This window comes from Haliaeetus leucocephalus, unplaced genomic scaffold (genome assembly GCF_000737465.1).
Source record: "Haliaeetus leucocephalus isolate CR32 unplaced genomic scaffold, Haliaeetus_leucocephalus-4.0 Scaffold696, whole genome shotgun sequence".
Classification (NCBI taxonomy): Eukaryota; Metazoa; Chordata; class Aves; order Accipitriformes; family Accipitridae; genus Haliaeetus; species Haliaeetus leucocephalus.
In genome coordinates, this window is record NW_010973132.1 from 5,663,837 (window position 1) to 5,689,382 (window position 25,546).

The window sequence follows — 25,546 nt, forward strand, 5'->3', positions numbered from 1 at the left end:
AGTAGTATAGTACCCAGTTCAGCACTGGAAGTGTTGCCCATGCTTAAAGAGTTACACGGCAAGCATATTTGTATCCATTAGTTACACCATTTTTTTAATTGGTTTCTTTTTTTCATATTCATGGAATTTTTTTTCTGAAGAATTTGTTGTGAAAAACAGATCAACTGAGTTTTCTTTCTCTATGAAGAGCTACTAACTACCATTAATTATTTTCCTCACCACAACATATTCCTGAGAAAACATAAACGCAATTATCACCATTTCCTCAGCAGAGAAGTCTATCGGGGATTTTTACAGCTTTGACAGATAAAAAGGGCTTGGTGTAATGGAACTCAACCTGCTAAAAAAGTGACAAGAGACTAAACTATACACACATAGAATGAAGTTGTAGAAGGAGGACAGCAGTGTTTGCATCACCCAGTCCCTTCCTTGTGCCAGAGAGAGACCGTTCCCTGTAGAGCCTCTTAAAAGGTCTAATTTTAAGTCTCTCAGCAATAGAGCCTCCACCAATTGCCTTAAAGCAGATTCGCAAAACAGACTTTCAACTGAGTGAAAACAATCCAATACTCATTTTTCATGTAATTTTCAGTTTATTTTACACTGAAAGTGATAAGCAATATATTGCAGCTTTTGTGTTAACAGAAGGTGTTTAACGGCCCAGAGACTAGCACAAGGGCTCTTGGTTTTGGCATCCACAAAAACTTATGTTACAAGTAGGTTGTTAGCAGAGACAGGCATTAAGTCTCTGTGTATTAAAGAAAATGCAACCTATTCCCCCACCCAACTACTCCCAGGTGGAGGCAGCAGTGACCCTGAATGTTTGCAGCCATGACTAAATCCTGGTTCTTCAGTCCAGGTTTCAAAAGTACCGAGTAAGTCATCCCCCACATTGATCCACCTACCTACTGTGTAAAATATTAAGACTCAAGACACCATTAGGTCCCAGAGTTAGTCCTGAACCTATAGACACAACATACAGAGTATCCGAGGTGTAGAAGAGGCTACTTCTGCGGTAGTTTATATCCGGAAAAGGAAACCCAAAGCACCTAATTCACATTTAAACAACCTTTACAAATTTCTTCTCCTGGACTTTATGGGTTTACAAACTATCGGCACAACAAATACTGCACAGAAACACTCTGGCAGTGAAGTTCACAGCAAGCACGCTTCCAATCCTTCTTTCCAGAAGAGGCTAACTCAGTCTTGCCAGGTGTGAAAAAGCACCATCTGCTAGAACTTGCCAGATCACTTACTGCTATGTGTAACCCGTGACACCGACTGCTAAACTTTCTTAAACTGGTTTTCATCCTTAAAAGCAACTATGACAATGTGGTCTCACTCTGTATGCTGACAGCTGGTATGTAAACGAAGTTCGTTCTTTTGCAAGGATGTCACCAGTCACCTGCAGAACGTTTTGCTCGTGGCTCGTCCTGTTGCTGCTTCAAAATTCTACTAAAGGGTAAAGTAGTCCTAGGACTGCACCTTGTAGCTTGCAGGAACATCTTGTCAAGTGTTTCTCTCTAAGCATTCTGCTCAGTTTCTTCAAATTAATCCATGCAAAATCTCACCGAGAAAATGCAAGAGAAGATGATAAAAAAGAGGGACTAAGAGGGGGAAAAAACCCAAACCACAGAAGCAGGATGCTTCTTAAAGAAAAAAATCTTAAAATAAGCTCCCTTCCCAACTGCTCTATGTCTTTTACATGCTCTGTTGATTGTGTTAGGGGTTCATCTATTTCATTTGTTGACAAATTAATAAAAATTAATTTGGCTTGAATCCTCTGTCCACTCTTCACAGTGCCTGACAACTGCTTCTTTAGTAAGCGGCTGACACCATTCAAGGCAGAACCATGGGAATTTTCTTCACTTCATCCAAGGGAAACTTTCTTCAGAGATGAAAACCGAGAGCTCATTTTGCATCAAAGATCCTTATGCTACAACTTTATGTGAAAGATGACTTCAGTGCATCAAAACAAGTCCAAAAAATTTGAAGCCATTTTGTCAAGTCCAAGAAATATAGGGGGATTTCAAATATGTCAAGCTGAACCTGGCTCAGATGATGGAAGGCTGCAAACACGTTAATTTACCTTGAAATAGATCACAAAAGGTCAAAATAACTGCCGGATTCAGTTAGTCTTCAAGTTAAGCTCAGGAAAGTGAACCTTGTCATTTCTGTGCAAGAAAAGTAAGAAGATGATGTCCCCTTCCTCACTGAGTTTGTCCGCCTTTCAACCTCCTCTATTAAATGCAAATAGTCTTACCTGCCAACTCCAAGATGCGAGGAGGATTTAACCGGAGCGTGAGGGGGAGGAAACGGGAATAACAGGGGAGAGATTAAGGGGCAATGTGCTCCAAGGTAGGTGCAGCCGAGCATCTGCAGGGGACAGATTTGCCATGGGAGGGCACTGGCCATTGGTAGCAGTAGGGTCACGGTAACTGCTGAGGCACAAGCGCAGTGGTCAGCATCAGGTGTGCTTCAGAATGCTCCCCGCTATCTCGCTACCAAGAAAGCAGAAGAAAGCTGTAAAACCCACCTGCCTAGGAAACAGAGAAGGAACATTTCTGGTTTTGGCACCACATCCCATTCCTTTCTTGTACTCGCAAATCATGCCAGAGTAGTGAGAACACGATAGATCCCAAGTCTAAACACAACAGCTGTCAGTTTACAGTGTACCTGAAATCTTGGGTTAGAGTAGCAGCTCAAGATGAAACTACCATGACCAAGCAACTTCAGGAACACTACGCACTGAGCTCAGGCAACTTACTGGAAGTAAATAGCCAGCTACACATATTCTAATTGCAAAAACCTGTATTTTATTGAAGACAGACATGTAGCAGAATCAAATTAAAGCTTTGGACACTAGTTCTTAAACAGTATAAAAGGCTTAAAAGACAACGTACTCCAGTTAAATGATGATTTGTGAAAATACATTGGGAAAAAAATTTTTTTTTCAGTCCAAACAATTTCTTAGGAGCTAATATTATCACCTGGGTATATGTAACACCAACAACCACCACCTTTAAAGCTGCAAATGGGAATTTACTTTAAAAAAAGTTTTGAATTAAATAGTAACTGATGACAAACTAAAAATCTCCCGTGTTGCGTTTATAAGCACTTAACTACAAGTAAGTAGATACTTACACTTGCAAGTAGGAACACTGCTTAGCTACAACTGTTTTTTCTTGGCTCCCACAGCTCATGCACAACTCCACCACCTGTCCTGTGAAGCCACCAGCTAATAACATACACCAATACCAAATTCTTCTTTTGACAATTTCCCTACAGGCAAGTTCTCTTTAAAGTGTTTTCCGTGCTTGACTGGTTTTCACTACATTCTTCATATTGCAGCTCCTAGGTAATGAGTCTCTACAGCAAAGTTCTTCTCAAGTCTGCTCAGAACATACCTATCGGCAGCAGTGCAATAACTAAAGCTTTTCTGCTTGCAAATCCACGGCTCCTGAACCAGCTGCTGGCACAGAGCTCCTGAGATGTCTTGCACCGTACTCATTATTGAATACAGCAAATCAGAGAACAGCCTCATTACGTGGTGTTCAGATAGTTGTCTCCATTCACAGAGAAGTTTTCTTTCTGATCCTGCCTGAACCTTTTAAAGCGTCTAATGATGTAAGACAACAGACACTTTAAAAAAGGTGCTGAAACAGTGATGTAGCATGAACTAAAGTAGACCAAGCATTTTGTATAGTGACCCTAGTAGTCAGTGTTTGTGCATGAAAACTTGATTAGAAGATCAAATATGTTTCCATAAAACCTATATAATTCCATGCAAAGGTGGTCCATGACCACTGAAGAGGAAATTCAGAATTTTTTCTTCTTCAGTCTGTGGCCTATGCTTTACTTCTTAGGGAACACAAAGCAGAATTTCCCTTTCATGGCAAATCCTACAACACCTAAGTATTCCACAAATAAATTCAGCTTTACAACATGCTTGAAGACAGATTGGAAAGCCTTCTAAAGTCTTAACTACCTGTAATTAATCCACTATTTTTTGTTGCTCAAACTGAGACGCAAGTTCAGAACATCTGGCCTTCCTGTAACGTCAGTACAGCCAGTTTAATGTGCATACACACGCAAAAATATCAGATCCAGGTCAGCTGGCATTTAACATTCAGAAAGACCTATCAGTACTTCCCTTATGATGGTGGTTATGCAACTTACATTTTGTACATAGCTATCACTCCTAATATAAGTATATTCTAAGAGCATAAAAAAGGATTCTTCTGAAATAGAATGAACATACCTGACCCTCAAAAGGCCTCTCGTTATTTGTGGCAGAGGGCATCTATCCATTCACTAGGATGAGCAAGACTCTGATTAGTGAAAATGAGGAAGGAACTGAAAACATGCATGGCTCACACAATTCAAAGAACTGGAATTAGTCAAACAGCCATTTTTCCTTAAAGTGATTAAAGGTCGTTACTCAACAGGAGCAAGCTCACGTTAACTTGAAGAACAATTGCGGGACCACCATAAAGAAGTTTAAAGCTACCTTAAAAGCCTGCAAGGGAAACACCCAAGTAGTTACAGCCTTAGCTCTAAAAGAGTCACCCACCTTATATATGACAACATCTGAACAGACTGCAGACACCACACGAGCCTGAATACAAGAAAATTCTGTCCAGTTAAAACCTAGCAGGATCCGAAAGTGCCACTCAGGCTCACTTGATTATGCAGACTATCCTAATCCTTCAGCATATGCCACAATGAACAAAGTATTCATTTCAGTAGCTCAGTGTTGTCAAAAGAAATGTTCCGAAAACCCAACGTGAGTCATCTCATTTCAGAATGGTTTAGGAAAGAAAGCAGAAAAATGTTTGGGTGAGGCCTAACAGTAATTATGTATTACAGGCTGCTCTACATAGGTACACGTACCTAGTTTTTAATCTGAAAAGCTCCCCCAGCAGCTATCATGTAAGTGCCAAAAGCTCAAAGAAGTAGATTTATCTGTCTTGTCAGCATCATGCTTAATTCCCAAGGAGGAAGAGATTTTCAGACTGTTACAAAAAGGGTTATGACCACTTTCAGGAAGCTTGTCGCTTCATGCTTAAGTGTTTGATTCCAGAACAAAATATTTGTAGATACTTCTATCAGTTACACTTTTACCTAGCAAGACAACTTTATACAGCATTTTAAGAAACGTGACTGCATACACACACGTATGCAGCAAACTACCATCCGGCTCCTGCAGTGAACCACCAAAAAGACCACCTTGTTGCAACTTACGTATTTGCAGTAAGCTTCAGTACTCATGCAGGTTACCCGAGCAGTGACACCTATACTGTTGCATTTACACTGTGACTGCATTGACTTGAGTATCGCAGTTACGTCCAGATGCTGCAGTGAGATCCTTAAATGCAGGATACCAATGAACAACGCCAATTACTTCCAAACTAGCAGAAGATAGAACTTGATGCCATCTTCGCTCTAAGGAGGAATGCTCTCTACCACCTAAACATACACATAGAAAGGAAGACTTTTCTGTCTAGAAAACAGTTTCATATGCCATCTTACATTGGACACTAAAAATCAGAGACAGCAGCATTTATATCAACAGAATTGTATGCCCTCTGTCTTTCAGTAAGCTAGTAAAACAGTTACCATTAAGCAAGCTGAAGTCCTTGAGTCTTTTAGTCATCCTTACATTCACTAAGCAGCCCCTTACAACTTAGTATAGAACAGTTTGTTGAGGTTTGACTTGCAGATTATGTTTTACAGTAAAGCAGTACCACTAATAATTTTGTTAAAAGTTTTAACAAACTCAAGCCAGAATAATACGTTTATGACCTCTGAAAGAGAGCAGCTCTTACAATTATCTGCATTATGTACACAAACCATTTTAGGAAAGTCTAAGCAAGACAAGGGAGGGTAGCACAGAAGCATAATCTTAAAGGTTTGTTTACCCAACATCATCATGCTCAGAAACCTGCTTTATAGTACACAACTCCCACTCCTGCTTATCAAAAACCTCTACACACAGGCTACATTTCTCACTTTATCTTGACATACTCTGCATAAACTAATAACCTTGCACGAAATCTGCCTTAATAAAAGAGATATAGATTACAAGAGGAATTCTTGTGTGTTACAGTTATACTTTGCTCTGATTGGAAAATCATTTGTCAGCATGAGGCTTGAGGAAGCTTTCTCCTAACTGATCCTGTACAAATATCCATTTTACATTTGTGAGTGGAATACTTAAGTTGCTCCCTTATTTTTGCATTACAGCCATTTACTACACACTTACTGAAGAAACAATTGTTAATACAGGTTCTTAAACACATTAACTTATTCCCTGTATTCCTATGACTATGCACACTTACCACCCCAAAAGAGCTTACAGCTCTCTAATCTGATCTTTGTTTATCCAACCAAAACAAAAAAAGGGGGAGGAGGGGGAAGCTACCCACAGTAAATTTGTGTACTTGGTAATACAACAACTAACATAAGGAACATGTTTTCAACAACTTTGAGTTACAAAGAAACCACCCTTATGGCTGAAGCCCATGAAATCAAACTTGCTTCAAGCTGACAGAATATTTGATGAAGTAATGGCTGCATGTTTTTCACCTTATTATGATTGTAGACAGCTACTATGAGGATATGTTGTATTTTGGTCTGACCTGGTGAGCTGTTCTTACAGAAGACTAATAGTTTTAGAAGTATTTATTCCAGAATTAAGCCCATTGTTCTCAGAAGTTAAATATTTAACATCTGTAAAATTAATCTGCAAGGCATTTACCACTTATATCTGTAACATTTGCACTGTGCACAAGAGCATTTATTTATAAGCTTGACTGTGAAGTTTAGGGAAGAAGTTTTCAACTCACTTATTTCACTAGCAACCTGGTCCAGTTTTTCTTTTGACCTACTGATTAGAGCCACCTTCATTCCACGTCTTGCTAGCTGCAACAAAACAAAACAGGAGACATAAGAGCAGTCATAAATCGCTTCCAAGTTAGTATCCTAATTAAAGGAATTGTACAATTTGTCAAACATTGCAACAGTATATGACCAGCAAGTTTGAAAAAATTACAATTTTAAATAGAAACATGAAGGGGAAAACCAGGACAAATACTTCCATGTAACTTTTTACTTGATTCCCTTCATGCCAAATGTATTATTTTCTCTGTCATCCAATGCAGGTGTAGAGGCACATTTATAAAAGAGAAAACCAACAGCAGATATTCTACAGAACTTTTACAACACCTCTGCAAGTCAGAGCAAAGAAGTTATCAACCATAATTAAGTTTTACATGCCAAGTTAAGATATCCATGGTCACTTGAACACCCGTGTTGCAAAATGACCCCAGCACTCAATACTTCCTTCCTTTAGTCAGGGTCCCCTCTTACTTTGTACTAATCACAGGTATAAAGGTTAATTTACTCAGGCAGTTCTTTTAGGGAAGCTATCTGCGTAACTTAAGCTGTAGCCAGCGCATATCCTGGTCATCAAATCAGACCTACTGCTGCAAGTTTGAAATGTGATCTAACAACTCAGTTTAAAAGTGTCTGCAGAAAGACAGCTACCTCTCTGAATTACTCAGCAATGAAAACAATGTTTGTGACTAGTGTAAGTCCCTGTTCTAGTGAAAAGTAAAACCAATATATCCACAATTCACAGTGACACTGCCTTTCAGACACCTAACACCTACATATAAAAAACAGGTAAGTTCTCATTGCTCCAATAAAACTCCTTCACTGCCTTAGGAAGCAGGTGAGAATGGGTCTTAAAGGAAATTAAAAAAAAAAAAAAAAATTTAAAAAAATCCCCAAACAAAAAAAAACCACACACAAAACCCAACACCACAGCACAGTACAGCAGCAACCTAAAGTGACTTAATCTCATCTACCTTTCTAGCAGAAGTATGCAAACCAAGAAAGCCTCTGAAAGGGAGAAGTATGATGAAGTTTGTCAGCGAACTCTGTACTTCACTCCCATGTGTGATCTCCAAGCATAAGAAATCTCATACTAGATCTCTCATGACTGTAGAGCGAGGTGTGTTGAAACCAAAGACACTCACACTAGGAACTGCTAACACACCGCTGCCAAGTTCAGGCTTATGGGTAACTTAAGCTTTCCGCTCAAGGAAACGATCTGGTGTTAAGAGAACAATTGTCTGAAAGGGATGAACACATTCACCTCCAGATAAGCACCTGGCTCACTGGAATAAACTTTTTATAAAACCAACAGTAGGCTTGGAAGGCAGGGAGGAGAAGGGAATAACGTAGCATTCTCTCATTCCACAGGACCAAGGCAGTGGAGGCAAATACTTTACCTAAAAGTATCTCAGCCTGTGACACTGAGGACAATCTGACAGTAATCTACTCAGAGTCTGAAATAGCTGTGGTCCCATGGGGCAAAAAAGCCCCAGAGATGTTCCTCATGGGTGCAAGCTCCAGACTGTTGACACACAGTTTGCTTTCTTTCAGCAGTCGTGACCTCTGGTCTCTCAGATTGCTTAAGTAGGTACCTGAGCTTTATGAAAAGGTATCCAGCTGTACTTGTCTCAAAAGCCAAGGAAGTAAAGTCATGCCAATGCACCCAGTTAGTGGAATCTCGGCACATTTAGAGAACTCCACCACAAGAGCAAGCTTGAGGGAAACTGCTGCTGCGTTCACACTAAAGGGACACACTCCGAGAAGCGCATTTGAAATCTGGAAATGGAAACCCGTTTGCAAAAGGAGTTCTCCGAGTTCAGAGCACATAATATGGCCAAGGAAAGAGCCTGTAACTAGGAACGAATATCACTAACAGAAATAATCAAATTTGGAAAAGATACAGCGTTCAACAGCAAGTTCAGTTTGACTTTGATGCAACCAGATCAGTTTCTGCTGAGCGCTCCGACTTCACTGGTAGAGGCCTAGTGGGTTGAAAGGAACCACAAGAGCCCAAAGAGCAATAATGATCCTCTGAGATCCCAGTAACTAATTACATTTTACTAATTACATTTTCATATAAGAAACAACGATGACCCACTTGCTTTGCAGATAACCTGCCATTATACTCGGATATTTGGCCAATGTCCCTAGAGTCATGAAAAGGCTGAATGAGAAGACCTAAACTAATCCCCAAAACTCACCCAGAATAGCAAACATTGGGAAGATGCTCTTGTAGTCTAAGGATTCACACAAGCAAGAATCACCATTCTAACAGAGTTGGTGGATGTAGGTGTCCAGTTTCCTTAAATTCCATGTTAGTAACTGCCACATTTTCCACTTTAGTAGCAAAACACAACTGCTGTTAAAGCCCTTTCTCTCCAGGACAGAAAGGAATGTCATTAAGAGCCCACCAAAGCAGAATTAAAACTCTTATTAGAGTAGGTATATCAAGAGGATCTGAAAAAGCAATACTAAGCAGACATGCATAGCAGAGTACTGCAGAGTACACAAGGGGATCACAGTCTCTAGTTTACCACTAGTATACAAATACATCTAAGATTAAATTTAAACTCATGTTTCACAAAAGCAAACAGCAGACAGCAAGAGAGGGGCAAGAGGCAACAAATCGCAACTCCTGACCATATCCTGGAGGAAAAAAAAAAAAAAAAAAGCGTGCTGCTTTGTAATCAAGGACTGGGAGAGCGCTACCTGGACAGAAAAGAAAACTTGTATTTACCATGGCACTACCCTTCGTGAAGCGTTGGTCTAGTGATGAAAACTATATCAGTGCTGAGCAAAGGATAAACATCTTAATACTGCAAGAGTGAAAAGTGTAAAAACAGCTTATTGCTTGGAAAAGAAGGAAAGTAACCAGCAGAGCAGAGTATAACCAGAGAATCCACAAACTTGTAACATTTTTCCATCACTTAATGGTGACCACATCAAACTTTCTAAGAGGCGATTCTCAACACACCGTTGCATTTCTCACAAATTCCTCCAAGGAAAAGGAATTAATCTGCATGATTATAATCACAGCCATCAGTGCCCAAGCAGCTGTATGCCAGTGGCATTTATAGTAATCTGAAGGGAATTTCTAGGAGAAAGTCAAGCCTCTGCTGGCAGTCTCATGAAGACATCTCTGGAGTTAATTGAAAGATTGAGAAGTCTTTTCAGGTATTCTACATTTCACCCTGCAGCCACACTTGACTCCACCAAGTATTCTTCATCCACCTAAACTGTCAAAGGGTGGATTTGTGTTTTATGCTGAAGAAATACATAAGTAACAATACTAAATACAACTCATGAAAAGTGTGTTTTATTCTATAGCCCAAGAATGAATATTTGTACCTGGGGTGCTTTTGGAGTGCTCTGTACCTACAGCAACTCTAGCAAAGAAGCTGAAACAGTCATTGTTTCCCAGCAGGATCTCATACTTGCCATCAGCTTTCCTAATGGTGGTTCAAATACAGGGGTCTGCCAGCAGCACACATTGGTGTTCAAAGGCAGCCTGGTTCTTAGAGACACCAGCAGAACATAAAGCAAGCTGTAGTTTCATTCACTCGATAACCTAACATACAGATCCTGAAACTCATCTCCCGTGCTGTTCAGGGGGTGTCTCCCATATCAGAGGACTTCCTCCAGATAGTGCTATGCCCTGGGCACAGTGACCTCCTCCCACTTGCTCTGGGCAGTTAAATTTAAGTGTTGCATCATTTGCTTCAGTGCCATGTAACTGGGGTATTTGGCATGTATGAGCTGTCAGCTCTACGCCAGGATCAGGTGCTGTTGGCACTAGGCTTCAATTCCTTTTGCAGCCAACTCCCCGTTCTTGACCCAGTAGGACAAGGTGCTACTTTCTGCAAAGTAGACAGGAATTTGGGGGCCACGGGTGCAGGTGGCAGGGCACACAGGGCTAAAGGGAAACCTGAAGGACGAGGACTACCTGTGAAGAGGAATGGTACTTTTCCTGTGGGCTCTGCAGAACAAAAAATTCAAGAGAAAGGGAATCTCTCACAGCTGATCTCCTCACACAAAGTCATGCTGGTGTTTCAGAGAACACAAAAATTAGTAGAGACAGGCTTGCTTTGATACCAATGCTGGAGCTGAAAGTTATTTTTGCTATAAATTGTTGTAGTCAGCACTATTTGTCATGATGTTCTCTGGGCTTATAGGCTAAATTGCCCCATACTAACGGGCACTTTCTGTCTTAAGCAATACATTCCAGTACCATATTTGGAGCCCACATATCCATCAAGAGCAAAAGCTCAGTAAAAGAGATAGAGGTAAAAGCCAGCTTCAGAGACTTCATGAACTATAGGGAATAATTGGAACATACTGCAGGCAGCTAGAAATGCCATTTAGTCAGTGCCTGGAAATACCAGAAGGAAATACCAAGGGTTGAGAAAGTTAAAATAATTGTAACAACTAAAAAAAGTTAAAAATAAAAAGTGAAGGACAAGGTAAGGGCTGAAAACAGAATTCACAAATAAAGGAAATTAACAAAAAGGGATACAACTTTTGGCTGGTCACCAGGGGGAGGCAAGGCAGGAGACTTCTTTCTCTACAGATATCTATGTTAAGATAAGGTGAGGAGATATGATCTGCTGCTTGACAGAGTTGAGATAGCATGACATCTTGCCAAGGATCGAGATACACTTCTAAGCGATAAGAATTCTTACCTCTTCTGCATAGGCTTTTCCAATCCCATCAGTAGCTCCTGTGACCACTGCGGGGGGAAGCAAAAAAAAAAAAAAGACAGACATACATTAGTTACTTCACAGAAATAACTACAACGGGTGTTCATTAGTAGGCTATTAAAGTACTCACTCCAGCCAAGAGACACATCAAAGTCTCTGGAATAGGCATACAACTTTTATTAAATCTCTTCGATAACTCGCACTAAAACCTTCCCATGTGTAAGAAAAGAGAGGAAGAGATGGACTTAGGAGCCTAACAGTTGTTTCAAGAATCAGGTTCAGCACCCCTTCTCATGCCAGTCCTCTAGCCCATCACGCTTCTTCAGAAGCTTTGCAGACTGAGAGAGATTTCCAAGTCGTTTAACTAAAAAAAGCTCAGTTATGACTATTAAACCCGCTCTCAACTTGGTTTTAAGTATGTAGTAACATATAAAGTATCTTAAAGCCTGTAAACATCCAACAAAACAAACATTTTAGGATACGGGCAACAGGTCTCTGTTAGTGACTCTCCAGTAGATTTCAGATCCCTGTGACCATTGTGCTTACTAGCAGCAAGTATGAGTGACTGATGCAGCTATCAATTGCAAGCTGGGCTTCTAGAGCTTAAACTTTTTCACCTGTGGGTGACTGGGACCTTTGTCAATCCTCAAGCCTTTCTAGGATTCTTTTCCACATGCTGAGAAACTCCGGGTGACTCAACATGCCATTAGTTTGACAGATTATTCCAAGGCTCTCGCCATAACAGTTTGCTCCAGATCACCAGATCATCTCAGTTTGCTCACTAAATAGCAATTCCTCCATCCAGAATCTGCTTTTCCAACTACTTTTTTAAGCAAGCACAATTCAGCACCATCCCTATTTCTCTCAGCTCTTCCTTCGCATCAAACCCACCGCCTACACCGCAACATCCTTACGCATTTAGCTCTCCACTTGTTCGTCTGTCTCTGCTCTCACTCTCCAAGTGGCTACAGAATATACCGGATTTTTCTGTTTGTCCTCGTGTCAGATCAGAACAGCTTGGTTTGTGCTTCCACTGCTTATCCCTGAACATAGGCATGCCCAAATAATTGGGCTTGTTTAATGTTGCAGAAAACTGAACTGAGAGCATTGGTTCAACTCTCAGGTCAACCTCTACCTGAGTGAAACTCAGAGCAGACGGAGGTGTTGACCGGCACTGGGATTCAGCAATAACTTCCCTTCAGGGCACCAGAAGGAGATGTGTTTGCAGATGATTTGATTAGTCACTGCTTGCAGATCACCTATAACAGTTGGCATGCAAACAGCAGCCAGAATATTTCTGTTTGAGTAATAACAGCTAGGAAATGCTGTAACCATTTCAGTTTCTGTGCCTGCTAGCTATAAATAAGTGGACATAATAACAAGCGATGAAGCCGCCAGCAAAGGTCCTATTTGAGCTTGAATGGCCAGCCAACAGCGCAATAACAGGCTAAGAATGAAAGATCCAGTCATGCCCCTGACTCGAGCTAGATTTACAGTTGACCATAGATGAAAGTACATACATATACGTTTATCCCTCCTCTGGTTCCAAGGTTTATTTGCAAGATGCCATAGCTCCAGTGTGATAAGGATATGCAGGACTGTACTGTTAGCATACTACCACATACTGCACACACAGGATGCTCTGGCTAGTAAACGGCGTTCTAGCTGCTGCGCTATCAGCCCCACTGAATTTTATTGGGAAAACCAAGTGTCTGTGTCACACCGTTTTGCCACTTTCTATCCAGCCACGATTGGGGAAGTGTGAGCAACAGTTTTGTTACAGAAACAAATCTGCATATAGAAAGGTCAAGCAAGGGTCCAAACGATGAAAAAAGCAGACCTTGGGGAAGAAATCAAGAATACGTTCCTAGGACTCTACTCTCCTGCAACCAAACTTGTACCAATACTGTTACCCAGTTAGCCAGACAGCATTACAGTCCTGCAGGATGGCACCATCCCTTTAGTTCAAGGCCTAACAAGCTTCAGTTTCAGCCTTGTTGATCCTGGGTTTCACATTATGCATTATCACACGATTCATTATTGCTTCAGCAAAACAATGAAACGAACAAGGGCACAGTGAAAACCTGTACCAGTACAACTCCCTATTAGACTTAAAACAGTAGTTGGAAATGTTCTAAGTTGACCCAGTCTGGAAAACATGCAACTTTAGTGATTTGGTGAAAGGGGTTGTTTCCTTCATTATGGTTAGTGAGGTACCTAAAGAACAGCCATTCCCCGTAACACTTACACAGATCATTTCTCCTCCTTCCAACTCAAAATTCACGGACTTAATGGTTTTATTCCCAGATAACAAGCTCAGCATTTTAAAATACTGTTTTCTGACACTGTGAGCTGTTCAGCTTCTAGCAACTACAGCTGAGAGCGTGTGCTCCATAAGGCAGGGACTCCAAAAAGCACTTTAAAGGCTTAGTAAAGTGCAAGTACAATTTCAGTCAAGGGTATTTACCTCATTTATTGAATCCATTGCTTAGGTAAATTGTAATAGAATCGGTTGGAGCATAAGACTTAAGAAGCTGAAGATCAGGGATTTCTAACTGAACTTCGAGTAACAGGATGGTTCCTCCCTTTTCAGGCTCTACTTCAAATTAAAATAACCTGTAGTCCAGAGGTTGAAGTACCCTCCGGAATAGAACTTGAGAAATTTAAACAAATCTGATACAGATAAATGATGAAAAACATTACAAAATCCCACCAGGAAAAAAAAAAAAAAGCACTTGAGCCATCACCTACATAAACAGGCACCTAGCTGATGTACATTATCATTTTGCTTTTGCCACAGGTAAAGGCATAGGCATCAGAATAAAGTAGGCAGCTAGTTTTTCTTAGCAGTAAGGGAAATCCTCTTCTCACAAGAAGGCACTAATACCATCATTTTATTAGTGGCTCTGCTTTGAGAAGGATAACTTTGTCTCCTGCTCCGTGCTTCCACACTACCTTGAAGAACACACAAAGTACAAGGACTGCTTTCCAACATATAACCTAAAACCTACCTTTTTTCTGGCCAAACTTCTCTTCCTAAGGCCCTTCAAGAGAAGGCACCTGGCTCAGCTCTCACCCATTCTAAGCAAATGGATTTCCCACCACCAGCTGCACTGGGAAGCATGCACCAACGCAGACCTGTCCTGCTGCTGACCAGTAGCACCCAGTTCAGCCAGGGAGCTGCAGTTACTGCCCATTTATGGGATCCTAGTGAGCAGTGTGGTGGGTCAGAAAGGCTGCCCAGCCAGATACCTGCCAGAGCAGAGAGCAATACTTAGACCCTATGTTGTAAAAGTGAGGAAACTGGTGGGGTAAAGGCAACTGGTTGAACCAACATCACAAAAGTCAAAATTCAGCCACCTTACCTTCTTCCACATTTTGGATTACCTAAAGTGTATAGGAAATGGGAGAGCAATAAAAAAAGAGGCTTGGTACAACTTGTGCATTAGCAAGGCACAACTTTCATATTGGTTATGGTCATCTCTCGTTTCCACTCCGGAACCAAGTGTTGCAGTTTTAACCACTCCAAAGCTGTGCCAGCTTAACTAAATTTTTACTACCAACTTGATGTGCCGAAGCTAGTTTAACTCCAAGTGTGGATTAAGCTTTTAAATTCTGTTTCTTCTACAGACTGCCTTCCAACAAAAGTTACAAACCGAGTGCAGTTGGCAGAGCTTAAAGAAGGCAAAGTAAGTAGGGTAGGAATAAGTTATTGTCTGTACAAGAAAGCTGCACCAACTCATAAGTGTGGTTATACACATTTACTCAGTAGTCAGACTAACTGTAGTAGCTTCCCACTTCAGCCATCTGCCGTCTCCAGAAGAGAAGCGAGAAGAGTGCCCAGGCAGCTTGTGTGTGAGCCCACCAAATAGAAGTTTGCCTGAATGGAAGCCTGATTGAAGCACCAGCTGATTTTAGGCAAAGAAGTCAATACTCATCTTCCCCTGACTTTTGGGGCTGTGGAGGAAAAGGGGAAGAAAAATAAGGAAAGGTATCCAGTAACACGACATACTCTGAAAACAGCTCACTCACAATAAAGCAATACATGTACTCGCAGTGGGCTGGAGATGTTCTATCCCAGAAGTTAGCATTAGCCAGAGTTCAGCAGCTCTGAACACAAGGTATTTCACAAAGTAGTTAGGCTGCATCCAGATCAGATTCCCATCTGAAGACATGCTTTTTCAAAACTAGCATATGTATAAGTACAGAGCTGACACATGCAAGACTACATCATCTTTTCTCAGTTTTAAAAAACCTGCCCAAAGGCTCCTGTTCTGAGTCACAGAGTCCACACAGCCTGGCCCTAGCGAGTCCGGCACGATGAAAGGAAAAACTCTTGCTCTTCTATGTAATGACACTTTCTTGACTGGGTAAGACTGGCATAATCATTGTTAAAATGGATTACAGATGTATGCATGGGTTTTATTCTCTAGTCCCAGCTTTCATTTCAGTTGTGCATGAACAGTCTTATATTCCAACTGACCTTATCCTGTTCAAAATGGTAGACAAGAAGTGGGAAAGCTGGTAAAACACTTAAAATCACGATTCATGCTAGCCACTGGTGTACACCACAAAGTGTAAGTGACTTTGAACCCACCAACGCTTTAGATACAGCCTTACTGAAGTGTAAGTGTGCAAAGAGAAACTTCTCATGTAGTATCAAGGTCTCTGAACAACGAAAGCAGTAAGGGGCATCACCTGCTCACATTGCTGGAAGAGGTTATGCCGTATGTAGGCTGTAAATCTCTCAACTACCATTGCATATGCACAAGTCATCTGCACAAGAACTCAGATCAGCAGTTAAATTTTAATTACAGTGTTATCCTTAACACATCATAAATCACAAAAATCTCCACCTTAGGACAGTATAACGTCTTTGGCCTAAAGACTGCGCCAGAATTTTGCTTCCTATATGGTGTGAGGAGGGAAGAAAAAAACCAAACAAACCAACCAAAAAACCCACAACCTTTTCAACTACTGCTTTGAGTTTACTTATACATCTTTGACCTCTTACAATGATCTCTTCAATTTAAGATACAGCTACACAGGAATCCACCACAGCAGGTACACAGGAATCCACCATAGCCTCTACTACTGGACTAGTTATCAATAGATGCAACTTACTAATTATCTAAACCTTGATACCCCCTAGCCACTTCACCGCCTAATGTTTCACATCGTGTGTTTCATAGCTTTTGTCACATATACAACAGATATGATGCAGTTCATAGGCATTGGCATCGTTTTCTGTCCAGTACCAAACTCAAGACAACCCTTGACAAACACAGGGCAAAGTTAAATGAACTCAGTCAGCAAGATGCGTGGTCTTGCACTAAAAGGGAACAGCTTTCCTGTTATTAAAAAAGCCATAGACCAAGCCTATGAAACATGTTATGTAACCGGCCAGTGACTTTTGAAGATTAACATGCCCAGTGGTACATGACTTTAGGGACTAAAAACGTAGACTCTTCTCCAGAAGGCTTATAGAGGGGAGAATACGCAAATGCTTCCAATAGCACCTGCACCCTTCAGAAATCCCACAGCCCATGGCTAAACATGCACACAATGTACCACCAACGGCATGGGGAGCTCATGTGTTCTTTCTGCTTGTAAGAAGTAACAGCGGCTGCCTTCTCACATAAGAGGTCACCTAGAAAACATCCCCCACCTCCTAAGAGGTATACCAGCTAAAAATTCCCTGCTGTTAAAAAGGGGACTACCATCATCCTACAGCCAGGCAAAAGAAGCACCCAGCAGACCATGGCAGTCTGTTTTGTGACTGAAGAGAATATTCAAGGCCCAGAAAGAACATTTTTATCTGCTTCTTATGCAGCCAGGACTTCTTAAAACAAAAGCAAAGAATAGTGCAGTAAAGCATGAGGCAGGCATGTAGAAATCACCTCATCTCACAAAGGGAGCAAGGACCAGCGTTGACACAGCGAGAGGGAGCAAGAGCGAGCACAGAAAATTCTACTGCAGTTCTGCAGAGCAATCACGCTGAAACAAGATTATAGATTCGTGACTCCCCAACTCAAGGTTAGACTACAGTGAAGACAAAGCTTAAAGAGATCAAGCCTGCCTTCAGATACAAACACACGTTTTCCATGGCAAAATAAGCTTTTGAGATGCCTGATGGAGATAAAGCAAGGAATACTTTTATCCATGTTGCTGCTTTGACTACTTGCACAATGACGCTAACAACTATTATGCATGTTCTCTACTAGCCTCTTCAACCTACAAATTAATTTCAGTTCAGGCATTTTCCTGTTTTCATTAAGAAAAGTGTGAGTTTTTAGGTAATCTTTCAAAGCACTGCAGATGCACTCATGCACGTTATTACCTAGGAAGGAGAACTCAAGCCACGAACAATGTTATTCCCCCTAGAAAGTTGAGGGTCCAGCAATTTGGGAATACCCATATTCTTCCTGCCAAAAAATTAAGCTAACAAGCGTATCTCAAGGAGGGCAGCTCAGCTACATTTCCGATCCCCTGAGAGGTATTCAAATTTGTCGTCAAAATGGCCACTGCAGAGCTAGTCTCTCAGCTACATCCTCCATTCACACAGAAGAGCCATCCCTGTCCTGCAAGACTGAATCCAGATGCGAGCGAGGGTCTGTCACGGCACGGTACCCAGCTGTAGCAGACATCAACATAAAGAATAAACTAGGAACCTAGCGTGCCTTGTTAAAGCAATACAGTTGAGAGAAACTTCATAGCACAGCTAACCTTAGCATAGGTTTAAAGTACAACACATAAATAACTGAAGACTCGAGATTCTTCTGCTACGAAACACAGAGGCTATATTAAGAATATGACAGCTCCTGGGGAAAACAAAAGCTGGCAAGGGGAGAAAAGACTATCCCTGCTTGGCATCAAGCAGTGCTTCATTTATTACAGATTTATATAAATCATTGGCATTTGACCAATACCAAGCTTCTAGATTATCTCCAGCCAATAAAAGTACTTTAGTCTATGCTGGTTAAAAATATTCTACTTTTTGTCCTCAGCTTGCTAGGAACGGCTATTTTTAGTAAGAGCCCAATCAACCTTATCAAAATCAAGCATCAAAAATAGACTGGAGAAACACTGGAAGCAAATACTATTTTTAGCTGCTCTATCCCTGCCGTTACCCACAAATTCTGACTGCACAGACCATGCACGAGTGCTTAGTTATTCTAGGCAGATCCTCGTCGTGACCCTTTTTTTCCCTGAACACCTGAATGCAGAAAACACTCGATTGATTAAAGATTAATACAGCCGCAAACTGTGACAGCTGCCTTTCGTCTGAGTGCTTTTGGGGAGGGGAGAATATGGGATGACAGAGAGCTTGCATCAGTATTCCTCTTGGGGATCTATTACATGGAAAGAAAATTGCTATTTCAATTCCCTTTTGTTGCTAAAAATAGCAGCCCCAATTGATTCAAGCAAACAGGGCACCGGCTTAGCAATGCCAAATTTAGAAACCACTGAAGTCCCAAAGAGTGAACGCTAACGCAGTCTAACACATGCCAGCTCATATTTAACAAAGAACAAAGAAGATAAGCATGCTGGCTGCAAGTTAATAAGACAGCAGTAACTCCCTGCATTTTTATTAAATAAAAACAGAAAACTTGGTGCAAAAATAAGACAAACTTCACTTCTATTTTCAATTTAACTTGCTGAAATAGGAAGCCTTATCAGAAAGATCATCTGTACCCGAGCTGAAATCCTAGAAATTCTAGGGTGTTTTGTGGTTTGTTTGTTTTTGGTTTTTTTTTCCTCATATGAAGGGTTTTTTCTGCACAAAGGAGCTAACACCTAATGGTCAGGCTTTGAAAAGACAGGCTACAGAAAAAGGTTCAATTCCCAGAACCAAACACTTACTTGGTAACAGCTTGTGTCTAGGAGCTAGGATTGTGGGTAGAAAAATATCTATAAATATCACAGCACTGACAAGTTCCCATTTCATCCAGAACTACAGCAAGAAAGGGGTTTGGGCAGTGCACTCAAGATTTCTTTAGACTTGAAAGCTAGAAGCAATCTAGAAATCCCAACAAGAAAACCAGACGGAAGAGTTCACGCAAGTCACAGGCAATGCTTATGCCATATCAGTTCCAATTGCCTCTATGTGAGCTCTCCGAATTTCAGGGCGACCTTCTTTCACATGCTCACGCTCACATCTTTGCCATGAGGTCTTTTTCTCCTGTTAGTCGTGGGCTGCTGCGTTATGGATATGGCAGTCTGGAAGGAGAGGGGGAACTTTGTCATCCTGTCTCCTGCATTCAGAAGCCCCCAATCCCATCCTGTTACAAATTTAAGAACTTTGCTGCTTTCAAAGCTTTTGATCCAGAAAACGTCAAGTGAACCCAAAAGTGCCCTGAACTTAACTTCTGCAACAGCGAGGAAGTTGTTCAGATCATCTGCTCAAGTCTGTTTAAATTCAGTTAAGCACAGGCAAAAGCCATAGCTGCCTTGTGCTCAGTAAGACGCTACCATAAGAGTTACTGCACAGTATTAATATTCAGCAAAAACAAGCTCTCATTTGTTCGTCATTGTTTAATACGTGACAGATGCCGACAGTCACTGCAAGCACGACCAGGCCAAGAAAGCACGTGCACGGAGGTCGTTCAAACTACTGTTTCTGGCTCCTTCTGCCTCTAGGAGAGGCTGAATACAACAGAAAAATTTTGAAGATGAGATAGCTGGGAATTGACACCATCTGAAGGGTTTCCGTGCATTTGCCACTGGAAACGTGCATAGGTAAATTGCTTTTCTGAGAAGGAGCTAAGCAGCCAGCAGAAGGGCCTCTGGGTTTGAAGCCTGCAAAGCTGAAAGAAGGCTCTACATAAGAAGTCTCTAGAAGAAATTTGAGATATTTTTTTTTCCTCTTTCACTATGTATTTGTAACAGGCAGAAAGATAAATTCAAGTCAGTGACATGGCAACAAAAAACCAACACCTGCAAATAGAAGAGGAGAACAAGTGATCTTGGCAACCTATGGGCTTATTCATTTCAAGTCAAAGCTATGCAAGGTGTCAGAATAATCACGAGCATACAAAAAGGTGGAGATTGAGATAAAATGCAGTGCTAGATCCACTTTTAATCAAAAGGCAAACTGTGCCAAACTTTTTAAAAGTGTGATCAGTTTAGACAAGAATAACGGTCTAGATCTATGAAGCAAAAGAAAATTTTATATGATGACCGTAAGAAACTATGACTGTGAAGGTGACTGGGACCAAATATTAAAGACTATCATCAGGAGCTACCTGGGAAGGTGTCTACAACGGTTCAGACAAAAAAAAAAAAAACCCCACAACCAAAACAACAAAAAAAGGAACTTTATGAGGATAAAAACAAATTACTAGTTACACTTCTCAGGGACTGATCTCAGCACAAATCCTGTTTAGCACTGTTACTAGCGACCACGACGCAAAGAAGGGAATGCTTTATGAACTTCACAGACAACCTAGCTACTGAAAAGGATCACAGCGTCACACCACAAAGAATTAGATGGTTTTATAGACCAGAGTTAATAAAAACATAATATTGCCAGATATTACATGGTAACCTGGAGGTATCCGACGTCAAGACACGCACTTGAGCCTAACTTTGCTTGGAGTTGAGGTGACCATTGTAAGCAATGGAAGAAAGGTACCTGGGGTGCAGTGGCTGAATATAAAATGGACTATAAACTGCCATTCTGATGCAGCTATAAAGACAACTTATATAACCTGATTGCATCCACTGAGATGCCTCCCATAGTAATAGAAAGCAATAATACATTAAGTAATTTAAATGGGAACAGCTGCAAAAAAAAAAAAAGGGGCTGCTAAGATGGTTAAGAGTTACCTGTTCTGGCAGATGAGTTTAAAAGGGTTTTGTTTGTTCTTCATAAGCGCATGTAGTACAACCACCAGAAAAGGAAAAACTTAGATTAACATTGGGAAGAAAATATAAGTTGGTCACAATTAAAACTGGACATCAGGATATCTCAAAGGAGAAAAAAATTTGCTTCTGACTCTGAAGAGCACAGTAAGGGTAAGGAACCTGACCCGCTGGAGGAGCTCTAAGATGCAAGACAGCAGTGCAGGACAAGACAGACGTAACTCTGGAAACAGAGCTACAAACTTGCAACAAGAGTCTGTTCATTACTATCCATTAAATGGGTCAGAAGGAAAATGGGAAACAAAATAAGCTTGACTAATTTGTTGATTGTTTTTGATACATCCTATTAATCATATGCGTCTAGGCTTCCTCAGGTTGCCAGAGGACATCAGAGAAATTCTCCTTTTTTCCCCTCCCCATCTCAACACACAATTTGACTTCCAGAGTGTCTGCTCATCTCTTCATGAAAGAGAAGCTAGTTGCAGCTAGAGATGAGACACAAATGATACGAGACACAAATGTACAGTGGTCCTAACAGAACAGCAAGTGGATTCGTGAAGAGGATCTGAACTGGGAAATATTGTGCTGGCAATTACTCAACCCATCTTACTCAAGCACACCCACATTCACAGTGAGGACACCAGTCTCCAAAAATGCTTGGGTCCTGAAAAGAAGCAACAGCACCTCCTTGTAACAGCTTTTTAAGATCAGACTGTGGGCATGAAATTCCATATTTTTTTGCTGTACTTGTCAAGAGACCCCAGAATATAGTGCTAAATACAACCTTTTCTGTACACCTTTGAATCGTTGGTTGACCTTTCACAGTTTCATTACTAGGACCTGAACTATTTAGAATTATACAAAACACAAAGTCTTGGAGAAATCTTCAAATAAAGGTTTGGGTACATTTCAAGTATAATGCCTCATTCAGTATGGGCACGGCACATCCCGACGCATCAGGTTGTTAGAAAAAAAAACCCATGTAACTCAATAAAAGCATCCTGTCATCATTCACCTGTTCCCTCCATTTGCACATATCCTACTATCTACATTGGAAGCGAGGGAAAAAAAACACAGTATAACCTCTCCAGGATACTCTGCCTGTCTTCAACTTGCAGCTCTGCGATTTGGTGGACTACAGCTGGTGATCTTGGACAAATTCACAGGAGAAAAAGCTATCAAGATCTTTTACAGTAATTTTCTTTAATCCATGTAAACCTTTAGCATCTAATACAGACTGTAACAGGAAGCTACACAGCTGAACTACATCCTGCATGGGACCTTCTGTTCTTTTTGAAACTGATCTGCTAGTTTGGGATTTGGTGCTCTCTCCATCATCTCCTGGTCGTGGTAAGCAACAACGCTGATCGTTTTGCTTAATTTTCTCTCCGTCCTTTAAATTGAAGTTGTGGATTTTCAAGTTATTTTACATATTTATTAAACAGGTAAATCTAATGGATAGAACAAAATTTGTAAGATTAGACATTCAGGCAGCCCTTTGGTGGGAGCCTCTATCAGAATCTCTTTGGATTACAGGTTTGCAGATAGCAAAGGAATCAAAAAATTAAGTACATTTAAAATACCAAAATAATCTAAATATATTCCATCTATTAGAAAAATCATGCTCCTTCCCTATCTCCAGAATTAAAACCTTCATTTCGAATGCAAGTTACAGAGTTGTATTTCAGTGCGTCAACAATACACCAAAAATAGGCAAACTGGGAAGCACAGAAAGACTAAGAAAACTGACACTGTAAAAACTGATTTTTCTTCTTAACTCCCAGCTCCAGCGAACCCCAAGCCCCAGAACTGCTTCTTCACCCTCATCAGCACCCTGCCTTGTGCCAAAGATAATAAACATTTGCAGCATTTAAGCCTGCAACAAGGATCAATGTGCCCAAGATAAAACATTCTCTGGGAAAGACAGGGAGATGGTCTCTGAGAAGAAAGAGAGCTACAGGTACTCTCAGGGGTGTATTCTCACATAACACACCCTGCCAGCTTCCAGCTGACGAGCCCATCCAGACCCAAGTCATCTCTCACAGAATCACTGGGTGCCTTTATCCGGAGCCTTTCAGCCTCCTGGAGAGCTGAGGAACGCCTTGGACTCATGCATTCACACTCAGCACCGCACCCAAGCGACAAACCTCCTCTCCCTGGGAACAACAAAACTCCCAACAACCCTGGGAAGGAAAGCAGAGACCCAACACAGTCTCAGAGGGGTGCCAGGCTGGGTTCACCCTACTCCTGCCAGATCGGTACCAAAACCCCAGCTAGGCATTGGAACCACACACCCGCGTTGCGCTCCTGGGCTTACTCGCTAACCTAGGTCTGCACGGATGAATTTGGCCACCGTTGCATCTTCGTGCTGCAGGCACACAGGAGGCTGCGCCGGAGCAGCCTCACGTGCGAGCGAGCCTTTTCTCTCTGGCTCAGACCAGCCATGCCAGGCCCACGCTCGCTTCGTGCAGTCGCTAGCACGTTTCTGCCTTACCTGCTTTCTCCTGTAACGTTTATCCAACCTGAATATCATTACCCTTCACGACAGTAAACCATTTTAGGTCCAGCCTCCAATCCTTAACCTCTTATTTACAACATGATTTCAAACTCATCACAGTCAAAACAAATCAAAAAACCTGAAATACATGGGTTACTTAATTTCTGCTAGAGTATCACCTACCACTGTACTTTTCTTCCACAAGGCCACTTTCCTAGGGTTTGCAAACCCTAATACGCAAAAATGAAAAAGTTCCATTTTTAGGAATGGGTGTTATAAATCAGGACAGCTACCTACCTGTGTAGAAGGAAAAACAAGTTTTAACCCTGAGAAAGGCATAGTGTTACATTATCTCATGTGGCATACATACAACTGATACAGTGTATCTTCGATAAGCTACTGTTTAATTATACACACTGAGGGAGGTTACTAGTTAAGTCACACACCACATGCTCAGTATATTATATTTCCATACACAGAAGGTGCACGATTGTACTGGAGAACCCTCCTTAGGAAGGTCTCAATCTACAGTGCCTCTCCAAATAAGATCAAAATCTAATCCATTTTTCTCCCATTAAAGAAAGCTTAACACGTGTGTATATACAGTCTAAGCATACTGAATCTCCACTTCTAACCCAAAAAGTATCAGTAACCAACCATCCTGATAATTTTATTGCTCTTACATTTGTGAATACCTACCATTACTTATAACACTTAAGTTTGGCCCTACCCCAACAAGCCATCTTGAGTACTAGCATTCCCAAGACTTCAAAAGTTTTTAAAATTCTGAAGAAATCAAAACTAATCAGGACAGAGTTGACTCAGACCTTCAACTACTGACAAGAGTATTTGCATTATTTTCACCTGTTTCTCTCAGTCCCCTCTTAGCATTTCAGACGCTACGTCTCCCATCATTCAGATAAAACCTAAATATGCAGCTAGACCATGATGCGATCCACTGCCCTCCTAGGTGGGTCCCCCTCGGGCCATGAGCTAACTCAGCTCCGGCAGCAAGCTACTCCTGGTTGCCACCTCCCACAAGCAACAACTCTCCCCCAACACCAGCAAAAGCAGCTAAGAGTCAATCAAAAGCAAGCTTCTATCACTCCTACAGCAAGATCCTCGTGTTTGGGTTCAGTGGAAAGACATGGACTCAAGGAGCAACCCTTCGAGCAGCCCTGCGGAGGAGGACTTGGGGGTATTAGTGGATGAAAAACTGAATATGAGCTGGCAATGTGTGCTCGCAGCCCAGAAAGCCAGTCGTATCCTGGGCTGCATCAAAAGCAGCGTGGCCAGCAGGTCAAGGGAGGGGATTCTGCCCCTCTGGTGAGACCCCACCTGCAGTACTGTGTCCAAATCTGGGGTCCTCAGCGGGGGAAAGACATGGACGTGTTGGAGCTGGTCCGGAGGAGGGCCACGAAGATGATCAGGGGGCTAGAACACCTCTCCTATGAGGACAGGCTGAGAGAGTTGGGGTTGTTCAGCCTGGAGAAGAGAAGGCTCCAGGGAGACCTTCCAGCAGCCTGCCAGTACCTAAAGGGAGCCTACAAGAAAGATGGGGAGGGACTCTAGCAGGGAGTGTAGTGGTAGG

General features: G+C 41.5%; 1 protein-coding gene across 1 annotated transcript in view; it reads right to left on the minus strand.

The window, feature by feature from the left end:
• The window catches only part of HSD17B12 (hydroxysteroid (17-beta) dehydrogenase 12), a 97,265-nt gene that overhangs the window by 52,955 nt on the left and 18,764 nt on the right, over positions 1-25,546 (minus strand). Inside the window, exons 2-3 of the mRNA XM_010580220.1 lie at positions 11,577-11,623; positions 6,846-6,921 (exon numbers count right to left, since the gene is read on the minus strand). Of these exons, the coding sequence (XP_010578522.1) occupies positions 6,846-6,921; positions 11,577-11,623 (123 nt within the window). The remainder of the gene's footprint in view (positions 1-6,845; positions 6,922-11,576; positions 11,624-25,546) is intronic.